This window comes from Oncorhynchus gorbuscha, linkage group LG01, assembly GCF_021184085.1.
Source record: "Oncorhynchus gorbuscha isolate QuinsamMale2020 ecotype Even-year linkage group LG01, OgorEven_v1.0, whole genome shotgun sequence".
Classification (NCBI taxonomy): Eukaryota; Metazoa; Chordata; class Actinopteri; order Salmoniformes; family Salmonidae; genus Oncorhynchus; species Oncorhynchus gorbuscha.
Window position 1 is genome coordinate 47,829,830 of NC_060173.1, and position 26,054 is coordinate 47,855,883.

At 39.7% G+C, this 26,054-nt stretch overlaps 2 protein-coding genes across 7 annotated transcripts; both read right to left on the reverse strand.

Moving 5' to 3' along the window:
- Positions 1-117: 117 nt before the first annotated feature.
- On the reverse strand, positions 118-8,754 carry LOC124038860 (troponin I, fast skeletal muscle-like). 3 transcript variants are annotated; one of them, XM_046354869.1, is made up of 7 exons: positions 8,717-8,754; positions 4,630-4,666; positions 2,845-2,881; positions 2,555-2,683; positions 1,293-1,382; positions 1,004-1,177; positions 118-465 (listed from the first exon to the last, which is right to left on the reverse strand). In XM_046354869.1, exons 2-7 carry the CDS (start codon positions 4,635-4,637, stop codon positions 379-381), a joined length of 525 nt encoding a protein of 174 aa, XP_046210825.1. In that variant the 5' UTR covers positions 4,638-4,666; positions 8,717-8,754; the 3' UTR covers positions 118-378. The 3 variants fall into 3 exon arrangements, with proteins under 3 accessions (XP_046210825.1, XP_046210824.1, XP_046210823.1); XM_046354868.1 differs by lacking the exon at positions 8,717-8,754 and adding an exon at positions 7,846-7,906; XM_046354867.1 differs by lacking the exon at positions 8,717-8,754 and adding an exon at positions 7,696-7,798.
- LOC124038896 (troponin I, fast skeletal muscle-like) lies at positions 4,629-25,685 on the reverse strand. Of its 4 annotated transcripts, XM_046354871.1 has the most exons (10): positions 25,657-25,685; positions 19,586-19,612; positions 19,079-19,121; positions 18,801-18,929; positions 18,539-18,628; positions 9,935-10,111; positions 9,132-9,801; positions 8,940-8,955; positions 8,717-8,752; positions 4,629-4,666 (listed from the first exon to the last, which is right to left on the reverse strand). In XM_046354871.1, exons 1-7 carry the CDS (start codon positions 25,668-25,670, stop codon positions 9,706-9,708), a joined length of 576 nt encoding a protein of 191 aa, XP_046210827.1. In that variant the 5' UTR covers positions 25,671-25,685; the 3' UTR covers positions 4,629-4,666; positions 8,717-8,752; positions 8,940-8,955; positions 9,132-9,705. The 4 variants fall into 4 exon arrangements, with proteins under 4 accessions (XP_046210827.1, XP_046210826.1, XP_046210828.1 ...); XM_046354870.1 differs by having other exon boundaries at positions 8,940-9,801; XM_046354872.1 differs by lacking the exon at positions 25,657-25,685 and adding an exon at positions 25,197-25,287 and having other exon boundaries at positions 8,940-9,801.
- Positions 25,686-26,054: the final 369 nt, after the last annotated feature.

Below are 26,054 nucleotides of genomic sequence, written 5' to 3' on the forward strand. Positions count from 1 at the left end.
GAATAACATTGAATAGTATACTAATCCTACCCAAATCAAGTAGACTACTGCATAAGTAGTTTTGAATTTTTTAATCTCACACATTATGAAGACGTGCAAGCAAAATAAAACTGCTATTCCAGTTGTAAGTGTTGAAATATTTATTTCATATACAATACGTGCCTTTCAAAATGTGTTCAAGTTGCTGTGAGGTGATTACCCGGGTCTGGGGTATACAGACAAAAAGGAAGCAGTGAAATCGATAACAAGGTCATACAAATCCACCTGGGACTTAACCACAATACCACCTTATATATCCAACACAAAAGACAGCCATGGCTACCAACTGATTTATGAAGACGCAGAGAAAAGCAGGGGGAAATGGTCTTGCCATAGCGTTTATGCGGCCTCAAACATCTTCTTCCTGCCGTCCATGCCGGCCTTGTCGTCAATGTTCTTACGCCAGTCACCAACTGTATCTTTGTCCTTTAATGGAGAGTGGGTGTTACAGCAGAGATATCAGGCCAAGAGAGACTATAAGCTATTTGTTTAGGTCAAGGAAATTAGATGTTTTGAGCTTTAAGTAAAGCTCACGAAAAGGAAAATAAATACATAGGATGATATTAGTCAATATGAAGTGATATTTGTGCCAAAATAATTGGATATGAGTAAAATTATTGACTACAAATGTAATGTACTGTATATTGGCACTGATACATAGCCTCGGGAAGTAAGGGTGCTGGAGTTTCTGCAGCACCCTCTGATAAATTAAATTACAGTTTACCAAAATTATAAAACTACTCCTGTCTGTACAGAAATATAATCAAATCATTCAATTACTACACCAGAGAGCGTAATTTAGCCAGAGAGACTCAATAGCTTCTTTAGCTGTGGATTGTGTGTAATCACAAGCGCATACGGTCAGGAATCCTGCTACAATTTGGACAGCACAAATATCCAGCACTGATATCAATCCATAGTACATATATATTTTTGAACATTATTATGCCTCCATGTTACTCACATCCTCTTTGACTTCCTTCTTCACTTGTTTCAGATTGGATCTCAGATCCATGGTCACCTTGTGCTTGGAGCCCAACAAAGCCTGGAGCATAGCATCAGCAGACATACGCACTTTCTTCAGAGCTGGCTTCTTAATGCCCTGGATCTCAACCACTTTAATCCTCAAATCATCAATCTGTAAAGAGAGAAGATCAGGAAAAATGCAAGATATGCTCTTTTATCTTCAGGTCTTCAATCTAAACAAGAGAGAAAATCAACAAATGGAATCGACCTCAACTGGATGACAATACCTCTTTGTCACACTTGCCCACTTTGCCTGCCAGGTCGTATCTCTCCTCGTCCACTTTATCAAGCTGGTGATGGATTGTCTTGCACATTTCCTGCAGTTGGTTATCAACAAAAATAATCTTCAACAACTGTACTGTAGGGTTACAGTGAATTTCCTGACAGCGTAGATTGAAAATCCAGTTTAAAGGCCCAGTGCAGTCAAAACATGATTTACTTCATCTACACTGATTGAAGTGGATTTAATAAGTGACATCAATAAGGAATCCTAGCATTCACCTGGTCAGTCCATGTCATGGAAAGAGCAAGTGTTCCTAATGTTGTGTACACTCGTAAAACTGTGAAATTGTGAAAATTATGATAATTCCCTTTAAAACTTCTTTGGGATCGACGTCCTCTCCTCGGGACGGTTGAGCTAATGTAGGCTAATGCGATTAGCATGAGGTTGTACGTAACAAGAACATTTCCCAGGGCATCTGATATTGGCAGGAAACTTAAAGTCTTGTTAATCTAACTGCACTGTCCAATTTACAGTAGCTATTACTGTACACCATGCTATTGTTTGAGGAGAGTGCAAAATGTTGAAAATGAAAAGTTATTAATAAACAAATTAGGCACATTTGGGCAGTCTTGATACAACATTTTTAACAGAAATGCAATGTGTCATTGGATTAGTCTAAAACTTTGCATAAACAGTGATGCCATCTAGTGCCCAAAATCTAAATAGCACCTAAGCTGTAATAGTACATTATGGCCTTTCTATTGCATTTCAAAGATGATTGTATAAAAAAATACAAAAGAACGGTAGTTTTTTCTTTGTATTATCTTTTACCAGATCTATTGTGTTATATTCTACTACATTCCTTTCACATTTCCATAAACTTCAAAGGTTTTCCTTTCAAATGGTACCAATAATATGTATACTGCTTCAGGGCCTGAGCTACATACAGTTAGATATGGGTATGTCATTTTAGGGGAAAATTGAAAAAAAAGAGGCTAATCCTTAAGTATAAGGATTTCAGTTTTCCCCTCCCCACTCAGACCACTCCAAGACAGTTCTCGCAAAATTCTTGCTTGAGAAATTGCTCTTTGCTAAGAAGCTATTTTTGTTTCCTTTTGACCATTTTATTTGAAAACAATCACAGTAAGGTACTAAATTATTACCCATAAATTATGCCTGAATTGGACCATTATGAATGGCTGTTTAAGCACTGCTCTGTGAAGCTATGTTAAACACAGGTGATATCAACTATTAGTGATACTGTACCTGCAGTTCCACCAATGACCCAGGCAGGTCCAATGCGGGGCAGCTCTCATCCATGTACCTTTTTTTCTCTTCCACTGCCTCTATGGCCTCTGCCTCCAGCAAGTCCTTAGCAATCTGGAGCATCATGCTCTGGAGGAGAGAGAAGCATAAATAGTGACACAACTGGATTATGGTTAACAGGGAATACACAACACACAGAGACCATTATAATTATAATAACATAATATATTTTGCTCACGTTTAAGTTTCATTCCAAAAATAACAATTCAATGTTACTAGTAACCATTTACCTTCAGATGATGCTTGCGACTCGATGACATTTTCTTCCTAAAATAGTTCATGAAAAGATGTGGGAATTTTCCAGAAAGGTACACATTTCTGACACATATCATGTTTTGACATGGGGCACTGGTGAGGTCAAGATAAGATTCTAACCATTAATAAAAAAATGATTTTTTTTTATTTCCATGGATGCCCAAGATCCTGAAGATGATATCATAATAGAGTGAATACTATATTTCCACAATGAGCATCTCTCCTCTAATAGGAGGATAGTACACAGATGAACACCAATATAAAGGTGATGTTAATATAATTCAAACAGGGCATAAAATATACAGTTGAAGTCGAAAATGTACATACACTTAGGTTGGAGTCATTAAAACTAGTTGGTCAACCACACCATACATTTTTTGTAAACAAACTATAGTTTTGGCAAGTCGGTTAGGACATCTACTTTGTGCATGACACAAGTAATTTTTCCAACAATTGTTTACAGAAAGATTATTTCACTTATAACTCACTGTATCACAATTTCAGTGGGTCAGAAGTTCACATACACTAAGTTGAATGTGCCTTTAAACAGCTTGGAAAATTCCAGAAAATTATGTCATGGCTTTAGAAGTTTCTGATAGGCTAATTGACATCATTTGAGTCAATTGGTGGTGTACATGTGGATGTATTTCAAGGACTACCTTCAAACTCAGTGCCTCTTTGGTTGACATCATGGGAAAATCTAAAGAAATCTGCCAAGATCTAAGAAAAACAATTGTAGACCTCCACAAGTCTGGTTAATCCTTGGGAGCAATTTACAAACACCTGAAGGTACCACATTCATCTGTACAAACAATAGTACACAAGTATAAACACCAAGGGACCAAGCAGCCTTCATACCGCTCACGAAGGAGACACTTCTGTCTCCTAGAAAAGAACGTACTTTGGTGCGAAAAGTGCAAAGCAATCGCATATTAACGTCAAAGGACCTTGTAAAGATGCTGGAGGAAACAGGTTCAAAAGTATCTATATCCACAGCAGAATGAGTCCTATATCAACATTACCTGAAAGGCCGCTCAGCAAGGAAGAAGCCACTGCTCCAAAAATGACCTAAAAAAGCCATACTACGGTTTGCAACTGCACATGGGGACAAAGATCATACTTATTGGAGATGTCCTTTAAATGTCCTCTAGTCTGATGAAACAAAAATAGAATTGTTTGGCCAAGATGACGTCATTATGTTTGGAGGAAAAAGGGGGAGGCTTGTAAGCCGAAGAACAAGGGGGGCCATATCATTTTGTGTGGGTGCTTTGCTGCAGGAGGGACTCACAAAGTGCTGACCTCAGTCCTTTAGAAAATGTGTGGGCAGAACTGAAAAAGCGTGTGCGAGCAAGGAGGCCTAGAAACCTGACTCGGTTATACCAGCTCTGTCTGTAGGAATGGGTCAAATTTTCACCCAACTTATTGTGGGAAGCTTGTGGAAGGATCCCCGAAACGTTTGACCCAAGTTGAACAATTTAAAGGCAATGCTACCAAATACTAATTGAGTGTATTAAACTTCTGACACACTGGGAATGTGATGAAAGAAATAAAAACTTAAATAAATCATTCTCTAAAATTATTCTGACATTTCACATTCTTAAAATAAAGCGGTGGTCCTAACTGACCTAAAACATGGAATTTGTACTAGGATTAAATGTCAGCACTTGAGAAATACTGAGTTTAAATGTATTTGGCTAAGGTGTATGTAAACGTCCGACTACAACTATATACTGATATCATAAAAACATGTTGAAACTTACTCAGACATCTTGGACTCTTGTTTCTTTCCAAAGGGGTCTGAAGCAAACAATACAACAATGTAAAAAACTCACAGAATATACATTTCACTTGCAAATAATTTTGCACTGTTGACAACCTTTTCTTTAGTCGAATTGCATTTGAATACCAATAGCAATCTTTGACCAAAAATAATTGACTTCAATGAAGGAAATGTTTATCAAAAGTGTTGGAAAAATTTGTCAATAATCAACTGACTGGCTTTCTTGATGTTTTACAGTATTCTCTCTGGTATGCAATCTGGTTTCACTTCAGGTAATGGATGTGTCACTCCAGCCTTTAAAGTCCTCAATGATGTCACAATTGCTGTTGATTCTAAGAAAAGTTGTGCTGCTATTTTTATAGACTTTGCCAAAACATTTGATACTGAAGACCATTCCATTCGTGTGGGCCGGCTAAGGATTATTGGTGTCTTTGACCTGGTTTTCTAACTACCTTTCTCAAAGAGTGCAGTGTATAAAGCCTGCAGAAAATCTGCTGTCTCAGCCACTGCCTGTCACCAAGGGAGTACACCAAGGCTCAATCCCAGGCTAAGAGGAGTAGTAACAAATAACAATATATACAGGGAGGTGCCGGTACAGAGTCAATGTGAGGGGGCACCGGTTAGTTGAGGTAGTATGTACATGTACGTAGAGTTCATTAAAGTGACTATGCATAGATGACAACAAAGAGTGTCAGTGGTGTGGAGAGGGGAGGGTAATGTGAATAGTCTGGGTAGCTATTTGACTAGATGTTTAGTACTTTAGTACCTTATTGCAAACAGGATGCATGTTTTGGAATATTCTGAAGAGGCTTCTATCTTTTCACTCTGACATTTAGGTTAGTATTGTGGAATAACTACAATGCTGTTGATCCATCCTCAGTTTTCTCCTATCACAGCCATTAAACTCCTTAACTGTTTTAAAGTCACTATTGGCCTCATGGTGAAATCCCTGAGAGCTTTCCTTCCTCTCCGGAAACGGAGTTAGGAAGGACGGCTCTATCTTTGTAGTGACTGGGTGTATTGATAAACCATCTAAAGTGTAATTAAAAACTTAACCATGGTCAAGAGGATATTCAATGTCTCTTTTTTTACCCATCTACTAATAGGTGCTCTTCTTTGCAAGGCTTTGGCACCTTTTCCCAGGTCTTTGTGGTTAAATCTGTGTTGGAAATTCACTACGTGACTGAAGCACCTTACAGATCATTGTTTGTGTGGGGTACAGAGACGAGGTAGTCAATCAAAAATCATGTTAAACTCTAAGGTTTCACACAGAGTGAGTCCATGCAACTTATTATGTGACTTGATAAGTGCATTTTTACTTCTGAACATACTGTATATAGGCTTGCCACAACAATGTGGTTGAATCCTTAATGACTCAAGACATTTTAGCTTTTTATTTTCAATTAATAAAAATATGAAAATGAAAAACATAATTCCACTTTCACATTATGGTTGTGGTAAACCAGTGACACAAAATCTACATTTAATCCCCTTTAAATGCAGGCTGTAACACAGCAAAACGTGGAAAAAGTCAAGGGGTATGAATACTTTCTGAAGGCACTGTAGCTTTCTAAACAAATTGCTTGTGTAGGAGTCTGGTTTCCGAATGTCACATCAACAGTTCATATATCAAATAGCTGGCAATGTCCCCAAGAATTAGCTACACTTCATCAGACAGCGATGTTCTCCAGAATTGGAATCTGATTCCGGTCACGTCAGTCACAAAATTGGAAAGAATATGATACATGTAACATTATATTCCAGAGTATATGGAACTCAAACAAACCTATTAAATGAGATCACCATGTTTTACCCAGCAGTTTTTTCCCCCTGTTTGATTTAATTTTCACACTTAATTTTCACACTTAATTTGACACTTTTCATTACGCTCTATACTCAGGCATTTTGGTTTTTGATAATATGTTTTTTGAGGTGAAAGTAGAGAATATCAACTTGTATTTTCATAGAAATGAATATGTCTAGTCCCCCCATTTGAAGGTGTCATAAGTATTTGGAGAAATTCACTTATAGTGTATTAAATGTAGTCAAAGTGTATTATTTGGTAATATATTCCTAGCACACAATGTCTACATCAAGCCTGTGACTCTACAAACTTTTTGGATGCATTTGAAGTTTGTTTGGTTGAGTTTTGGATTTCGTTGTGCCCAATATAAATGCATTTTGGAGTAACTTTTATTGTCACTTTTAACAATATAAGTTGTTTCTGAACACTTCTACATTAGTGTGGATGCTACCACGATTACAGATAATCATAAATGAATAATGAATAATGATGATTGAGAAAGTTAAAAACATGCTAACTTTCTTGGTTATTGATAACAGGTTAGTATTTTTGGGTGGGTATAATCTTTGTTCCCTTTAACTTTCTCACTCATCATTATTCACTATTTATTCAGGATTATCCATATTCATGGTAGCATCAACATTAATATAGAAGTGTTCAGAAACATCTTCTATTCTAATTTACAATAATCCTATTGGGCAAAACATAATCTGAAACACAACCAAAACAAACTGCAAATATATCCAAAAAGGTTGTAGAGAAACAAGCTTCATTGCATGCTCGGAATATGGGACCAAATACTAAACGTTTAACTACTTTAATACACTGTAAGTGAATTTGTTCAAATACTTATGAAAAAAACCTACGTATTCAGTTGGGGGGGGACTAGATACATAAAGTGCTTTTATTTCTAAATGATAAAATATATATTTATGAAAATACTCTCAAATGAAACATTGTACCTCAAATCCAAAATACTGGAAAGTAGAGACACATGTTTTAAAATGTGCTTACACATTTTGATTATTTATGGAGTGTATAATGCTGCATATGGTAGGAAGAGCAATTTGCTTGTTAGGGTCAATACTTCTTAATGCCCTCCACACATGGTAAATGTGGAATACTAATAGGACATGCTCAATATAAAATACATAGCTATTGCAGTCATGCCACCTTTCAATTAAAAAACAAAAACATCATAGCATCATTTTGCACATAGAGAGACACATGGTCTGATCTCACGTGTGCAGCTGATTGCAGGGTTTCCAAATAGAAAAAGTAGTGCTAATCCAGAACGGGAGAGCCGGTGGAGTTGCTGAAATCCTATCATGCTTAACCAAGCCGAGAACAGAGAGCAGACAGAGTCAGGATAGACAGGTGAGAGGTTCTCACCTATTAGAGAGAGCTGGTGATCAAGCAGGACGCACGCTTGGGACTGGGACAGGCAACTGAAATGCTCTGGGGGTTTTAATGGGTTTCTATGATGGGTCAGCAAAACTCTGCATTTCTCTTTATGAAATTGGAACGGAGTCCCACTCCAGACCAATGGTTCAGCAAGCTGCTGAAACTCTAGCCACAACCTAACCTCCATGCATATAAATAACCAACCCTTCAAGATTGTTATTCTAGTTTTATTGCTTATTTATTTAAGCTATGACGAGTTGCAAATTTACAGTGCAGATCGGATAGTTCAACTCTACATCTTTGTACAATCTTGATGAAGAGATCAGCATTGGCCTAATATTAAACAACTCTTTCTGAGAATATAATATGCATGTGAACTGACATAACTGACAGAGTGGCGGGCAGCCTAACGGTTAAGAGTATTGGGCCAGTAACTACAAGGTTGTTGGGTCGAATCCTAGAGCTGACTAGGCGAGATAAAAAATGACATAGATTTTCCCTTGAGCAGTTAACGCTAATTGCTCCTGTAAATCGCTCTGGATAACAGCGTCTGCTAAATGTAAAACATATTTATGTGATTTTTAAAAATTGATTTAACCTTTGTTTAACTAGGCAAGTCAGTTCAGAACAGATTTTTATTTACAATGATGGCATAGGAACAGTGTGTTAACTGCCTTGTTCAGGGGCAGAACAACAGATTTACTCCGTGTCAGCTCAGGGATTTGATCTAGCAACCTTTTGGTTACTGGCTCGAAGTTCTAACCACTAGGCTACCTGCCGCCCCAAATGATGATGGTGAGATGGTGGGAGACGTGATGGTTGGAGAATAAATAAATATCCTCAATATATAGACACTTACCACTGAAGACTCCATCTGATGTTTAAGTGACTGTTTCTGTTGAGAAATTACAGTAAATGGCAACGTAGACGGGAAAGATCATTTGAAACAATTGAACTCTGATGTTGAAAACATAAAATTGCTTAGTCAATGTGTTACTTTTAAAACAATTCAACAAAGGACTACTAATATACTTGATAACTTTGTGATGCAACAACAAAGAAAAACGAAGAAAGAAACTCACCTTATTTTCAGTTGCCCTAGTGGTAAAAAAACAACAACATAATTAGGTATTAGAATATGCAGAATAGCAGGATCTCTATGGGGAAAACTACAAAGACCTCAAAAAGTAGAAACTGGTACAGAAATGCAACAGAAAAAAGCTGCGCCCAACTTTTCAAGCTCTTAGAATACATACAAAATCTCTAAAACAAACCTCATGGTTTTACTTAACATGTCTTCGGAAGTGATCTGAATCCAACAGTAAATGAATAACAATACCGTTATATAACATGGCAGAAAGCATTGATTTCAAAACCTCTAGAAACTTGTTACATGTTGCTCCATTTAGACTCAATTAAGATGAGTATCAACTATAGCAGTGGTTTGCATGTTTGAAAGAGAGATGGGCAGCTCAGCACTCTAGTGTAGAACATTACCAAGGGTCCACCCTATACTGTAATAGTACATGGTAGTGGTTTCGAGATATAGCATTTTAGTTCTCTTCGTGTATCAGCATGACAAAATATAAATTATACAAACTAAGAAAGATTTCCTTTAAAGGCAATTTATTAGAAAAGTTGTCCACTTTTACCTCTACTCCAGTAAACCAACTGTCAAACAATTACACACATCTTGTTTCTGTTACCTTCTGTTTCTTTCTGTCTTCAAAAGAAACAAAGATGTATTACATAGTTATGATATTAGTTGTAATGCATATCAGTATGTGGTTGACAACTAGACATAACAGGGGAGTAGTCAGCCACATCACACAAACACATCCCAATGATCTAAGAATCTCCCTGAAACATCTTCTTCCTGCCGTCCATGCCAGCCTTGTCGTCAATGTTCTTACGCCAGTCACCAACGTCACGCAAATCCTTATCCTGTGATGATAGAAAGGGTGAGAAGACAATGAAGGGTGGAATATTAAGGCCTAAAGTTCATTCAACATTGACAATGTCTCCCGATGCGATATCTATGTAATATATTGTGTTAGCCTAATGGACAGATACTCACCTCTTTCTTCTCGTCTTTCTTCACTTGTTTTAGGTTGGATCTCAGATCCATGGTCACCTTGTGCTTGGAGCCCAGCAGAGCCTGGAGCATAGCATCAGCAGACATACGCACTTTCTTCAGGGCTGGCTTCTTGAACTTGCCCCTCATGTCAACGATTTTTATGTTTAGGTCTATAACCTGGTGGGTGGAATTTTTATACAGGAAAATCAGTGATTCAGGAGGGCTCAACGGAGGAAACATATGCAAAGTTTGGACACACCTACTCATTGCAGGGTTTGTCTTTATTTTCACTATTTTCTACATTGTAGAATAATAGTTCAGACATCAAAACTATGAAATAACACATATGGAATTACAGTATGTAGTAACCAATATATTTTATATTTCAGATTCTTCAAAGTAGCAACCGTTTTGTCATGATAACTGCTTTCTGCAGTGATACGCCATCCCATCTGGTTTGAGCTTAGTGCAACTATCATTTATTTTTCAACAGGACAATGACCCAACACACCTCCAGGCTGTGTAAGGGCTATTTGACCAAGAAGGAGAGTGATGGAGTTTTGCATCAGATGGTCTGGCCTCCACAATCACCAGACCTCAACCTAATTAAGATGGTTTGGGATGAGTTGGCCCACAGAGTGAAGGAAAAGCAGCCAACAAGTGCTCAGCATATGTGAGAACTACTTCGAAACTGTTGGAATAGCATTCCAGGTGAAGCTGGTTGAGAGAATGCCAAGTGTGCAAAGTTGTCATCAAGGCTGGTGGTTGGAGCGTTGGACTAGTAAATGAAAGGTTGCAAGATCAAATCCCTGAGCTGACAAGGTAAAACTCTGTTGTTCTGCCTCTTAACACGGCAGTTAACCCATCGTTCCTAGGCCGTCATTGAAGATAATAATTTGTTCTTAACTGACTTGCCTAGGCTAAGGGTGGCTACTTAGAAGATTCTAAAATATAATTTGATTTGTTGAACACTTTTTATATTACTACATGATTCCATGTGTTATTTCATGGTTTTGATTTCTTCAATATTATTATGCAATGTAGAAAATAGTCCAAATAAAGAAACAACCTTGAATGAGTAGGTGTGTCCAAACTTTTGACTGTTACTTTATATACCGTATACACAGTACATTCAAGCAGTGTAGATGATGGGGAGGAGACAGGACAAAAAAATGATTTTTAAGTCTTGAGAGACAAGACAAAAAATGTAAGCGCCTTTGAACGGGCTATGGTAGTTGATGCCAGGCGCGGTTTGAGTGTGTAAAGAACTGCAACGCTGGCGGGTTTTTCATGCTTAACAATCTCCCATGTGTAACAAGGATGGTCCAACACCCAAAGGACATCCAGCCAACTTGGCACAACTGTGGGAAGCATTGGAGTCAACATCCGCCAGCATCCCTGTGGAAAGCTTTCGACACCTTGTAGAGTCCATGGCCAGACGAATTGAGACTTTTCTGAGGGCAAAAGGGAATGCAATACTAGGAAGGTGTTCCTAATGTTTTCTAGACTCATATATACTGTATACACACACACACACACACACACACACACACACACACACACACACACACACACACACACACACACACACACACACACACACACACACACACACACACACACACACACACACACACACACACTTGAAGTCAGAAGTTTACATACACTTAGGAGTCATTAAAACCTTCTTTTCAACCTCTCCACAATTTCTTGCTAACAAACTATAGTTTTGGCTAGGACATCTACTTTGTGCATGACACAAGTAATTTTTACAACAATTGTTTACAGAAATTTCACCTACAATTCACTGTATCACAATTCCAGTGGGTCAGAAGTTTACATACACTAAGTTGACTGTGCCTTTAAACAGCTTGGAAAATTCCAGAAAATGATGGCGTGGCTTTAGAAGCTTCTGAAAGGCTAATTGACATAATTTGAGTCAATTGGAGTTATATCTGTGGATGTATTCCACAGGCCTACCTTCAAACTCGGTGCCTCTTTGCTTGACATCATGGGAAAATAAATCAAAAGAAATCAGCCAAGACCCCAGAAAATAAATTGTAGACCTCCACAAGTCTGGTTCATCATTGGGAGCAATTTCCAAATGCCTGAAGGTACCACGTTCATCTGTACAAACAATAGTATGCAAGTATAAACAACATGGGACCAAGCAGCCGTCATACTGCTCAGGAAGGAGGCGCATTCTGTCTCCTAGAGATGAACGTACTTTGGTGCAAAAAGTGCAAATAAATCCCAGAACAACAGCAAAGGACCTTGTGAAGAAGCTGGGGGAAACACGTACAAAATAATCAAAATATCAACAGTGAAACGAGTAATATATTGTCATAACCTGAAAGGCCGCTCAGCAAGGAAGAAGCCACTGCACCAAAACTGCCAGAAAAAAAGCCAGACTTTGTACATGGGGACAAAGATCGTACTTTTGGAGAAATGTCCTCTGGTCTGATGAAACAAAATATAATTGTTTGGCCATAATTACCATTGTTATGTTTAGAGGAAAAAGGGGGATGCTTGCAAGGTGAAGAACACCATACCAACCGTGAAGCATCATGTTGTGGGTGTGCTGCAGGAGGGACTGGAGCACTTCACAAAATAGATGGCTTCATGAGAAAGGAAAATGATGTGGATATTTTGAAGCAACATCTCAAGACATCAGTCAGGAAGTTAAAGCTTGTTTGCAAATGGGTCTTCCTTATGGACAGTGATCCCAAGCATGCTTCCAAAACTTAAGGACAACAAAGTCAAGGTATTGAAGTGGTCATCACAAAGGCCTGACCTCGTTCTATAGAAAATGTGTGGGCAGAACTGAAAAAGTGTGTGTGAGCAAGGAGGCCTAAAAACCTGACTCAGTTCTGTCAGGAGGAATGAGCCAAAATTCACCCAACTTATTGTGGGAAGCTTGTGGAAGGCTACCCAAACGTTTGATCCAAGTGAAACAATTTAAAGGCAATGCTACCAAATACTAATTGAGTGTATGTAAACTTCTGACCCACTGGGAATGTGTTGATAGTAATAAAAGCTGAAATCATTCTCTCTACTATTATTCTGACTTTTCACATTCTTAAAATAAAATTGAAATCTTATCTGACTTAAAACAGGGAATATTTACTAGGATTAAATGTCAGGAATTGTGAAAAACAAGTTTAAATGTATTTGGCTAAGGTGTATGTAAACTTCCGACTTCAACTGTATATACTGTACACACACACACACACACACACACACACACACACACACACACACACACACACACACACACACACACACACACACACACACACACACACACACACACACACACACACACACACACACACACACTACCATTCAAAAGTGTGGGGTCACTTAGAAATGTCATTGTTTTGAAAAGAAAAGCATATTTATGTCCATTAAAATAACATCAAATTGATCAGAAAAACATTGTAGACATGGTTAATTTTGTAAATGACTATTGTAGATGAAACGGTTAACCTTAATAACAAGGGCCCAAGCATCAGTTGAAGCAAAATAGCTCCATAACATCAAAGATCCACAACCATATTTTATAGTAGTTATAGGGTTATTTTCTGCATATAATTTGCATTTTCAACAACCAACCCACCACTAGTGTTGGTGGGAAGAAAATTGATGCTTTTTTATGTCATCTGACCATAGCACCAGTTCCAATGCTTTTTAGCAAACTCAATGCATTTACATTTGTTGGGTGACATGTTTTTTTTTTGTCGAAAAGAGGAATCATATGCAGAACAGAACCCTGTACAGTAAAATCCGGTGGTGTATCTTTGATGTTGTGGTTGCCTCTGCCAGGAGGCTGAAGCTTGGCCTTGTGTGGAGCTTCCAGAAAGACAATAACCCCAAACACACCTCAAAATAAACAAATAAATGGTTAATTGGACACAAAGTCAACATTTTGCAAAGGCCATCTGTGTCAATCATTTTGACCTTTACCGTTTGGAGGGGAAAAAGATGACTTGTTAGTTAAACAAGATCTCATTCTCTGACCATTTGTTAAAATACAATTTTTCAATATTTCTGAGAATACAATATCAAATAAAAAAAAATCTAATTGTATTGGTCGTGTAAACATATTTTGCAGATGTTATTTCAGGTGCAGCAAAATGCCTATGTTTCCAGCTGCAACAGTGCAATAATAACTAACAATACAAAACAATAAACACATATCTCCCAAAACTTTTATTAACAAATTAAGAAAAATCAGAACGAGCAATGTCCATGTCCGGAATATATATATATATAAAACACATATGGAATCATGTTGTAACCAAAAAAGTGTTAAACAAATTAAAATATATTTTATTTTTCAAAGTAGCCACCCTTTGCCTTGATAACAGCTTTGCGCACAGATTTGGCTACTTTGAAGAATCTCAAATATATTTAGATGTTTTTAACAGTTTTTTGGTTACTATATGATTCCATATGTGTTGTTTCATAGTTTTGATGTCTTCACTATTATTTTAAAATGTAGAAAATAGTAAAAATAAAGAAAAACCCAGGAATGAGTAGGTGTGTCCAAACTTTTGCCTTTTGCAGTATATACACAAACACTTATTTGTAAATAAGAATATAATATGTATCTCAACATTTCTAGATTAATGTGGATGCTACCATGATTACAGATAATCCTCAATGAATAGTGAAAAATTATGAGTGAGAAAGGTTGGTCAAAGATCATACTCCCAAGACATGCTAATCTCTCCCCATTACCAGTAACAATTCATCCAGGAATGTCCGTAACCATGGAAGCATCCACATTATCGTAGCAATGTTTAGAAGCATATATTCTTATTTACAATAAAAGTGACTCCAAAATGACAGAATACATGATTTAACATTAATTTATATTTGGCACAAAATAATCTGAAATACAATGAAAACGAACTGAAAATGCATCCAACAAGATTGTATGTTCCCAAACTTGATGTAGTCATTGCGTGCTAGGAATATGGGACCAAATGCTTAACCTTTGAGTACTTCATGTATCATTTATAATTTTGTCCCCTACCTTTGAGAAAAAATGATATTACTTGATAAACAATATTTCTTTCTCTGAGCAATTGTATTAGTATAAAACTATATAATTTCCTTGTTTTCTTTGCATAAAATATAGCTCAATATTTTAATGATATATTTCATACAGTCAGTATTGCTCTTCTTTATCAAGGGTGTCAATCATTTTTAACCCCACTGTAAGGTGGGGTCCAACACAACATCTCATTGAGTACCACTCTTCATATTTTCAAGCATGGTGGTGGCTGCATCATGTATAGGTATGCTTGTCATTGGCAAGTACTAAGGAGTTTTTTTATAAATAAAATAATAAATGGAAAAGAGCTAACCAGAGGCAAAACCCTAGAGGAAAACCTGGTTCCGTCCCCCTTCCAACAGACACAGACAAATGAACTTTTCAGCAAGACAATAAGCTAACTTGATACAGCTTGAAGAATTTAAAAAATAATAATAATGTGCTAATATTGTACAATCCAGGTTTGCTAAGCTCTCAGAGACTTACAAAGAAAGACTCACAGCTGTAATTACTGCCAAAGTGTAACAGCTCTCTTCTATCTCCTCCTCTGACGAAGAGGTAGAACAAGGATTGGACCAAAATGCAGCGTGATGATGATTCATGATATTTTAATGAAGGAAAACTATACATACAGAAACTACAAAAATAACTAAATGATATAATGCAAACCGAAACAGCCCTATCTGGTGCAAACACAAAGACAGGAACAATCACCCACAAAACACACAGTGAAACCTAGGCTACCTAAATATGGTTCCCAATCAGAGACAATGAGAATCACCTGACTCTGATTGAGAACCGCCTCAGGCAGCCAAGCCTATGCTAGACACCCCTACTCAGCCGCAATCCCAATGCCTACAAAACCCTAATACGAAACACAACAAAATAAACCCACGTCACACCCTGGCCTGACCAAATATATAACGAAAACACAAAATACTAAGACCAAGGCGTGACAGAAACCCCCCCCTAAGGTGCGGACTCCCGGACGCACCTCAAAACCATAGGGAGGGTCCGGGTGGGCGTCTGTCCATGGTGGTGGCTCCGGCTCGGGACGTGGACCCCACTCCATAAATGTCATAGTTCCTCCCCCTCGCGTCCTGGGATAATCCACCCTCGCCGCCGACCATGGCCTAATAGTCCTCACCCAGAACCCCACTGGACTGAGGGGCAGCTCGGGACTGAGGGGCAGCTCAGGACTGAGGGGCAGCTCGGGACTGAGGCAGCTCGGGACTGAGGGGTAGCTTGGGACTGAGGGGAAGCTCGGGACTGAGGGGAAGCTCGGGACTGAAGGGCAGCTCGGGACTGAGGGGAAGCCCAGCACTGAGGGGAAGCCCAGCACTGAGGGAAAGCCCAGCACTGAGAGGAAGCTCAGCACTGAGAGGAAGCTCAGCACTGAGAGGAAGCTCAGGCAGGTAGTTGGCTCTGGCAGATCCTGGCTGGCTGGCGGATCTGGAAGAGTCTGGTTGACTGGCAAATCTGGAAGAGTCTGGTTGACTGGCAGATCTGGAAGAGTCTGGTTGACTGGCAGATCTGGAAGATTCTGGTTGACTGGCAGATCTGGAAGAGTCTGATTGACTGGCAGATCTGGAAGAGTCTGGCTGACTGGCAGATATGGAAGAGTCTGGCTGACTGGCAGATCTGGAAGAGTCTGGCTGACTGGCAGATCTGGAAGAGTCTGGCTGACTGGCGGATTTAGCTGCTCTGGCTGCTCCATGCAGACTGGCAGCTCTGGCTGCTCCATGCAGACTGGCAGCTCTGGCTGTTCTATGCAGACTGGCAACTCTGGCTGCTCTATGCAGACTGACAGCTCTGGCTGCTCTATGCAGACTGGCAGCTCCATGCAGACTGGCAGATCTGGCTGCTCCATGCAATCTGGCAGCTCTGACTGCTCCATGCAGACTGACAGCTCTGGCTGCTCCATGCAGACTGACAGCTCTGGCTGCTCCATGCAGACTGGCAGCTCTGGCTGCTCCATGCAGACTGGCAGCTCTGGCTGCTCCATGCAGACTGGCAGCTCTGGCTGCTCCATGCAGACTGACAGCTCAAGCTGCGCTGAACAGGCAGGAGACTCCGGCAGCGCTGGAGAGAAGGAAGGCTCTGGCAGCGCTAAACAAGCGGGAGACTCCGGCAGCGCAGGAGAGGAGAAAGGCTCTGACAGAGCTGAACAGGCGGGAGACTCTGGCAGCGCTGGAGAGGAGAGGCGCACTGTAGGCCTGATGCGTGGTGCTGGCACTGGTGGAACTGGATAGAGAACACGCACAGGAAGCCTGGTGCGGGGCGCTGCCACCGGAGGACTGGTGTATGGAGGTGGCTCTGGATAGACCGGACCGTGCAGGCGTACTGGAGCTCTTGAGCACCGAGCCTGCCCAACCTTACCTGGCTCGGTGCCCACTCTAGCCCGGCCAATACGAAGAGCTGGTATGAAATGCACCGGGCTATGCACCCGCACTGGAAACACCGTATAACATAACACGGCATAACACGGTGCCTGCCCGGTCTCTCTAACCCCCCGGTAAGCCTCCCCCCAATACATTTTTGGGGCCGACTTCCAGGCTTCCATCCGCGTCGCTGTGCTGCCTCCTCATACCAGCGCCTCTCCGCTTCCACGCCTCCAGTTCTTCCTTGGGGCGGCGATATTCTCCAGGCTGAGCCCAAGGTCCTTCACCGTCCAGTTTGTCCTCCCATGTCCAGTCCCTCTCTCGCTGCACCTTGGTGCGGCTACACTCCCCTGGTTTAGCCCAGGGTCCTCTCCCGTCGAGGATTTCCTCCCAAGTCCAGAAATTCTTGTCGCGCTGCTCCTGCTGCCGCTGTTGTCTGTTACCACGATGCTTGGTCCATGTGTGGTGGGTGATTCTGTAACGGCTCTCTTCTATCTCCTCCTCTGACGAAGAGGTAGAACAAGGATCGGACCAAAATGCAGCGTGATGATGATTCATGATATTTTAATAAAGGAAAACTATACATACAGAAACTACAAAAATAACTAACTGAAATAATGAAAACCGAAACAGCCCTATCTGGTGCAGACACAAAGACAGGAACAATCACCCACAAAACACACAGTGAAACCTAGGCTACCTAAATATGGTTCCCAATCAGAGACAACGAGAATCACATGACTCTGATTGAGAACCGCCTCAGGCAGCCAAGCCTATGCTAGACACCCCTACTCAGCCGCAATCCCAATGTGTACAAAACCCCAATACGAAACACAACAAAATAAACCCATGTCACACCCTGGCCTGACCAAATATATAACGAAAACACAAAATACTAAGACCAAGGCGTGACACAAAGGTGATTCTAATGTGTGTATACTTATGTTAATTAGATATTAGTGTGTTTTATGTGTATTTGTTTAAAAAAATATGTTCAAATTTTTCTTCCACTTTGACATTACAGTGTGTAGATCATAGACCAAAACATGACAATTAAATCCATTTTAATCTGTTAAAATGTTTGTTGGGGTGTGAATACTTTGAAGGCACTGTAAATATTTTTACATTGAAACATAAATCAATTAAAAGATGGTTGCTTACCTCATTGCAAACCATGACTGCTTTGTATTCTAAGTTGTATCTCTCCTCATCAATCACATTAATTTTGTCGTACAACTTTGTGCAAAGGTCCTAATGAAAGAATACAACAAAGAAAAATGTTACTACCAGCATATAATACCTTATTTTATGCCTTAACCTCCTTGGTACAGCTGAACCTGATAGAAGCACTGCTCATACAGCACACTGTATCAAGCAGGTATGATATGTTTTCATAATATCTGTGAATATCTGAATATCATACCACCAAATCATCCTTGGAGTGGGGAATCTCCAGAAGAGGGCAGTTCTCGTCCATGTATCTCTCCCGCTCTTTAACTTTCTCTAATGCTTCAGCTTCGAGCAAATCCTTAGCAACTGCCAGCATACAACTCTGGAGACAAATTTATGACAACTTATATTTTGACAGTTGATAAGACGATTGATTGACCAATATCTCCCGTTGGTTTGCTACTTTATAAAAAAGTTTTATTACATAAAAATAAAAAAACATTAAAGGAAGGGCTGAGTGGGATTCCTTACCTTCAGAGTATGCTTACGGCTTGAGGACACATTGCCTTTCTTGCTATTGGACAAAGGAGAGAAAGTCAGGTTTAGTAACACTCCAAACCAACTCATATTAAATCATAATCCAATTCTGAATGATGTCTCTGCACAATTTCACTTTTAAAGTGTTCCACTGTCCATACGTTCATACGTTTGTTGTTGCTATAAAAAGCATCATTCAAACATGGATTTACGGCACAGTGGACACATGTTTTATTTATTTGGTGCAGAGACTATTCAGAATGGGATTCTGATTTAATATGAGTTGGTTTGGACCGTTTTCCAACTTGCTTTAGACACATTTTCATAATGCATTGTAGTCAATGGCAAAATGTGACAACCAATTTTCTCTGTAAGGAAGAAGATATAAAACAATGGTTTGGGGGATCAACTACGAGCCCAGAGAGTGAAAATAAGGCCATATAAAAATGAGTGAGCGACCCTTTTGAAACACAACATGCAAACGAATTGGCATATACTTACTCAGCCATCTTAAGTGTTTGGTGTCTTCTATTCCAAAAAATGAAAAACAATAATTATTATGAAATGTGTCCTTAAAAACAGCCAACATTTTACCAACAATACTTGTATATACTCCATCAGCTATACAAATAAATAAAAACTATACCAATACGATTACTGATACAACTATATACAGTTCCTGTCAAAAGTTTGAACACACATACTTATTCCAGGGTTGTTCTTAATTTTTACTATTTCCTATATTGTAGAATAATAGTGAATACAACAACACTAGGAAATAACACATATGGAATCATGTAGTAACCAAATTATTCAAAGTATGCCACCCTTTGCCTTGATGACAGATTTGCACACTCTTGGCATTCTCACAACCAGCTTCATGAGGTAGGCACCTGGAAACATTTCAATTAGCATGTGTGCCTTCTTAAAAGTTCATTTGTGGAATTTCTTATTAATGCATTTGAGCCAATCAGTTGTATTGTGACAATTTATTTAGCTAGGCAAGTCAGTTGAGAACAAATTCTTTTTTTCAACAATGGCCTAGTAACAGTGGGTTAACTGCCTTGTTCAGGGGTAGAAGGACAGATATTTATCTTGCCAGCTCGGGATCCAATCTCACAACCTTTCGGTTACTAGTCCAACACTCTAACCACAAGGCTACCTGCTGCCCTGGGGTGGTATACTGAAGATAGCCCTATTTGGTAAAACACAAAGTCCATATTATGTCAAGAACAGATGACTCAATCTTAATCCACACTGCCCTTTCCCACCTGGACAAAAGGAACACCTATGTGAGAATGCTGTTCATTGACTACAGCTCAGCGCTCAACACCATAGTGCCCATGAAGCTCATCACTAAGCTAAAGACCACAGGACTAAACACCTCACTCTACAACTGGATCCTGGACTTCCTGATTGGCTGCCCTCAGGTGGAAAGGGTAGGCAACAACATGTCTGCCACGCTGATCCTCAACACTGGGGCCTCTCAGGGGTGTGGACTTAGTCCCCTCCTGTACACCCGGTTCACCTATGACTGCGTAGCCAAACACAAATCCAACATCATCATTAAGTTTGCTGATGACACAACACTGGTAGGCCTGATCACCAACTATGATGAGACAGCCTATAGGGAGGAGGTCAGGGAACTGTCAGTGTGGTGCCAGGACAACAACCTCTCCCTCAATGTGAGCAAGATGAAGAAGCTGATCGTGTACTACAGGAACAGGCCCCCATTAACATCAACGGGGCTTTAGTAGAGCAGGTAGAACGTTTCAAGTTCCTTGGTCTCCACATCACCAACGATCTATCATGGTCCATACACACCAAGCCAGTCGTGACGAGCGGACTGTTTTCTCTGCTACAGCACGGAAAGCGGTACCGGAGCGCCAAGTCTAGGACCAAAATGCTCCTTAACAGCTTCTACCGCCAAGCCATAAGACGGCTGAACAATTAATCAAATGGTCACTGGACTATTACATTGACCCCTCCCTCCATTTGTTTTGTACACTGCGGCTACTTGCTGTTATTATCTATGCATAGTCACTTCACCCCTTCCTACATGTACAAATTACCTCTAACCTCTACCTCCTCACACTGACCCGGTACCGGTACCCCCTGTATATAGCCTTTTTATTGATATATTATTGTTTTACTTTTTATATATTTTATTACTTTAATTAATTTGGTAAATATTTTATTAACTCTTCTTGAACTGCATTGTTGGTTAAGGGCCTGTAAGTAAGCATTTCACGGTAAGGTCTACACTTCTTGTATTCGACACGTGACAAATAAAGTTTGATTTGATTTGAAATAAGCAAAGACAAAACGAACGCCCATCATTACTTTAAGACTTGAAGGTCAGTCAATCCGGAACATTTCAAGAACTTTGAAAGTTTCTTCAAGTGCAGTTGCAAAAACCATCAAGCGCTATGATGAAACTGGCTCTCATGAGGACCGCCAAAGGAAAGGAAGACCCAGAGTTAACTCTGCTGCAGAGGATAAGTTCATGAGAGTTAATTGCACATCAGATTGCAGCCCAAATAAATGCTTCATGGAGTTCAAGTAACAGACACATCAACATCAACTGTTCATAGACAACAGTGCGAATCAGGCTTTCATGGTCGAATTGCTGGAAAGCAACCACGACTAAAGGACACCAACCAATAAGAAGAAGAGACTTGCTTGGGCCAAGAAACACAAGCAATAGAGATTAAACTGGTGGAAATCTGTCCTTTGGTCTAAATTTGAGATTTTTGGTTCCAACCGCCTTTGTCTTTGTGAGACGCAGCGGAGTCAGTGAATGGACGATCTCCACATGTGTGGTTCCCAACGTGTCACTTTGCTGGTGACACTGTCAGTAATTGATTTACAATTCAAGGCACATTTAACCAGCATGTCTACCACAGCATTCTGCAGTGACAGGCCATTCCATCTGGTTTGCGCTTAATGGGACTATAATTTATTTATCAACAGGACAATGACCCAAAACACCCCTTCACACTGTGTAAGGGCTATTTGACCAAGAAGGAGAGTGATCGAGTGCTGCATCAGATGACCTGGCCTCCACAATCACCCGATCTCAACCCAGTTGAGATGGTTTGGGATGAGTTGAACCACAGAGTGAAGGAAATGCAGCCAACATGTGTTCAGCATATGTGGGAACTCCTTCAAGACTGTGGAAAAGCATTCCTCATGAAGCTGGTTGAGAGAATGCAAAGCTGTCATCAAGGCAAAAGGTGGCTACGTTTCTCTTTGCTTATTTTAGCTGTTCTTCCCATAATATTGATTTGGTATTTTACCAAATATGGCTGTCTTCTATATACCACCCCTACCTTGTCACAAACAACTGATTGGCTCAAACGCATTAAGAAGGAAAGACATTCCAAGGCACACCTGTTAATTGAATTCCAAGGCACACCTGTTAATTGAAAGCTGGTTGAGAGATTACCAAGAGTGTGCAAAGATGTCATCAAGGAAAAAGAGTGGCTACTTTGAAGAATCTAAAATACCAAATATATTTTAATTTGCTAAACACTTACAGTTACTTTCTGTTTCCATATGTGTTATTTCATAGTTGTGATGTCTTCACTATTATTCTACAATGTAGAAAATAGTTAGCATGAAGAAAAGCCCTGGAATGAGTAGGTGTGTCCAAAGTTTGACTGGTAATGTAGGTTTGGATAAATTGAGAATGTTAGACAGGTCAGTACAAAACAGTTACACTTTATTCAAGCACATGGAATAACAACACTCTAGATTGTTTCTAATTTGTTATTGAGTCTGTCCCTTCTTATAATTGTCCCCACTCTCCCATACGTCCAACAGGGGCCATGCAGCCAGAAAGACTTGGGTTTGTAATGGAGACAAGTAATTAGAATACATTCTGAATCCCTTAAACTCAGCCGACTCAATCTTTGGTCTGGGCTCAGGGTGTCCCCGGAGATGGGAACGTTATCTTGAGTTGAGTGGAGGATATCTAAATTGGTCCTAGATCTTGTCTTAAGTGGCTCTACTTTATGGCAGACTTGTCTCCGAGAGGTCACAGTAAGCCAACACGACAGCTGGTGGTGCCTTCTAGAACATCCCTTAGATGACCAAGACGTTAGGCCACGTTAGGCCAAAAATAACTGCTTCTGCTCTATCAGGTCTGTTCAGTCCACTAACTCAACTGTCTCCACTCTTCATGATTTCATACACTGAATAGATGTATTGTCAAAATAAGTTTATAAGCATCTCTTTTGCTTTCGAGGGTATATATTGTTCAGATTCAAATTGAGATTAGTTTACTGTGTAATAAACCAGAGCCATGAATGTCTCATAATGCTATTTAAAGGAGTAGAGTTCTCAAAAACTACAGTCCTAGACAGTACATTTCAGACCTGCAGAAGAGCGGCTGCTTCACAGAGCTGCACAGTACTTTTAACATTGGAATAGTATCACTCCGGCTTCAATAAGCTCAATGACACAGGCATAGAGGTATACATAAACCCTTGTGTGCTGACAGGTCAGCTGTTCAACTTGCCGTGGTATGAAGTCATCTATTGACAAAAGCGTATCCTCACTATGCCCATGAACTCCAGTACAGTAACTCAAGTGCTTTGGTCATATCGAAAATCAAAACGCAGGACATTTTTGCGGCTCTGAAAATGCAGTGGAGCCAATACTGTGAATTAGGTTATACACTGGGTGTACTAAACATTAGGAACACCTGCTCTTTCCATGACATAGACTGACCAGGTGAATCCAGGTGAAAGTTATGATCCCTTATTGATGTCACTTGTTAAATCCACTTCAATCAGTGTAGATGGAGTGGAGACAGGTTGAAGAAGGATTTCGGGGACATGGATTGTGTATGTGTGCCATTCAGAGGGTGAATGGGCAAGCCAAACTATTTAAGTGCCTTTGAAATGGGGTGTGGTAGGTGCCAGGTACACCGGTTTGAGTTTGTCAAGAACTGCACCACTGTTGGGTTTTTCACACTCAACAATTTCCTGTGTATATCAAAAATGATCCCCCACCCAAAGGACATCCAGCCAACTTGATACAACTGTGGGAATCATTGGAGTCAACTTGGGCCAACATCACTGTGGAATGCTTTCGACACCTTGTAGAGTCCATCCCCAAACAAATTGAGGCTGTTCTGAGGGCAAAAGTGGGCGCAACTCAATATTAGGAAAGTGTTCCTAATATTTAGTACACTCAGTGTATGTTCAGATGGCGAATTAGGCGGTGTATTAGAGATGTCTACGATGTTGTAACAGGCTGTTTAGTTATCTCCAAAATATGTTGACAGGAAGGAAAACATTTGTAGATCACTTTCAGATTCATGTCTTGTGGTGGTGTACCCTTTCAGCATGTCAAGTCATCAGTCCATATATCAATCATTTACCACCCCATGGATAATTATACAGTTGATGTCTGCTCACTAAAGCATATTTAATACACTACTGGAACCTGAGAAACTTTTCTTTATGCAAATACTACTATTGAAATGTTACACATTAAGATCCATCAACAACATAAATCAAGAAATACTGCACAAAACAACTGAAATATCAAATGTATTGTAATAAACCAAGTAATTAAGAAATTGTTGTTTCCTCTTTAAAACACTGATGTCAATATTTTATCATTTGTATTTGAGTCATTTGAACATGGATCATTTATTGCAATTCAGCCGACTGTGAAAATATGTATTAGTGTAATATATTACATTTGTTTAAATGGGAATAAAATGTAATAGACAGAGAGCATTACCATGTGAAGCAACGACCAAAAACCTTAATTTATGATTATAGGAAATAAATCAATATTTCCAAAACATTCTAACAATCATGGACACTCTAACACTCAATAAAAAAAGAGTAATCACATTCAAATACAATTCCAATGCACAATACAATTCTCAAACATTTCACATATTCAAATGCATTTCACACGCTAAAATATTTTTTTCCTCAACCAACAGGCATATCTCTATAATACTACAAGTACTCATGAATAAGTTGGCGGAAAGGCGTCATGCTACTATATAGTAATTAAGACACTATTCCTCTGGATAGTGTCTAACTAGATAGAAGCACAGAACAGAGACAGACTGGATGGTTCTCACCTTGGAACTGAGGAGAGCGGCACAGGCTTGTTAAGGGATGTCCAACTGACTGACTGACTGCAGGCAGCTCAAGTGTTAAGAAGGTATATATTGCATTCTCTGATCACTCTCTATAATCCTACATTCTCATTATGGAAGCGGATTACAGACCAAACCAATGGGCTGACAAGGTCATGAAATACAGTACAGTGTTTCCCTGTTCGCTCCCCTCCCCAGCGTCTCCATTATAAATAACCCGTCCTTCAAGATTGTTGTTCTTATTTCATTATATTTTATTTAGCATATGCCATCACCCATAAGAAGCAGAGAGGGGTAGAACTTTAAAGGCCACTCACATCAACAGTAATTGAGAATGCTGTAATTCACACACATGCAGTATGTTCAGAACACCAAACGTGCAACTGTCTGGCATCCATGTTGTATATTGTAAAAGGATGACAAACTATTAAACTGGTCATACCTCTGAGGCGTCATGTGTCTGGGATTGATGTCTGTGCCTCCTGAGGCGCCCAAAGGACCTGATGACAGTTCTGTCACTTTCGGATCTCATACTGAAAGAAAAGTAAGATAGACAAGGATTTCAAGGATGGTTTATGGATATTTATTTTACTACAAACTCAAGTTTTCATTATGGATGAAATAATTAACCTTGGAAACATATTGAGTGCTACTTGGAAACATTAATCAGCACTACCTAAATACTAACATTTGTAATCAGTTCTCACATTGAGAGCTCTATTTTAACAAACCTAATATAATGGTAAATATATGCGATCACAGTAGCACTATAGGTCTGGGTGTATGTACAATATTCTGGCTATTTCCACAGCCATTACCATGAGTGCAATAGCTGGAGGT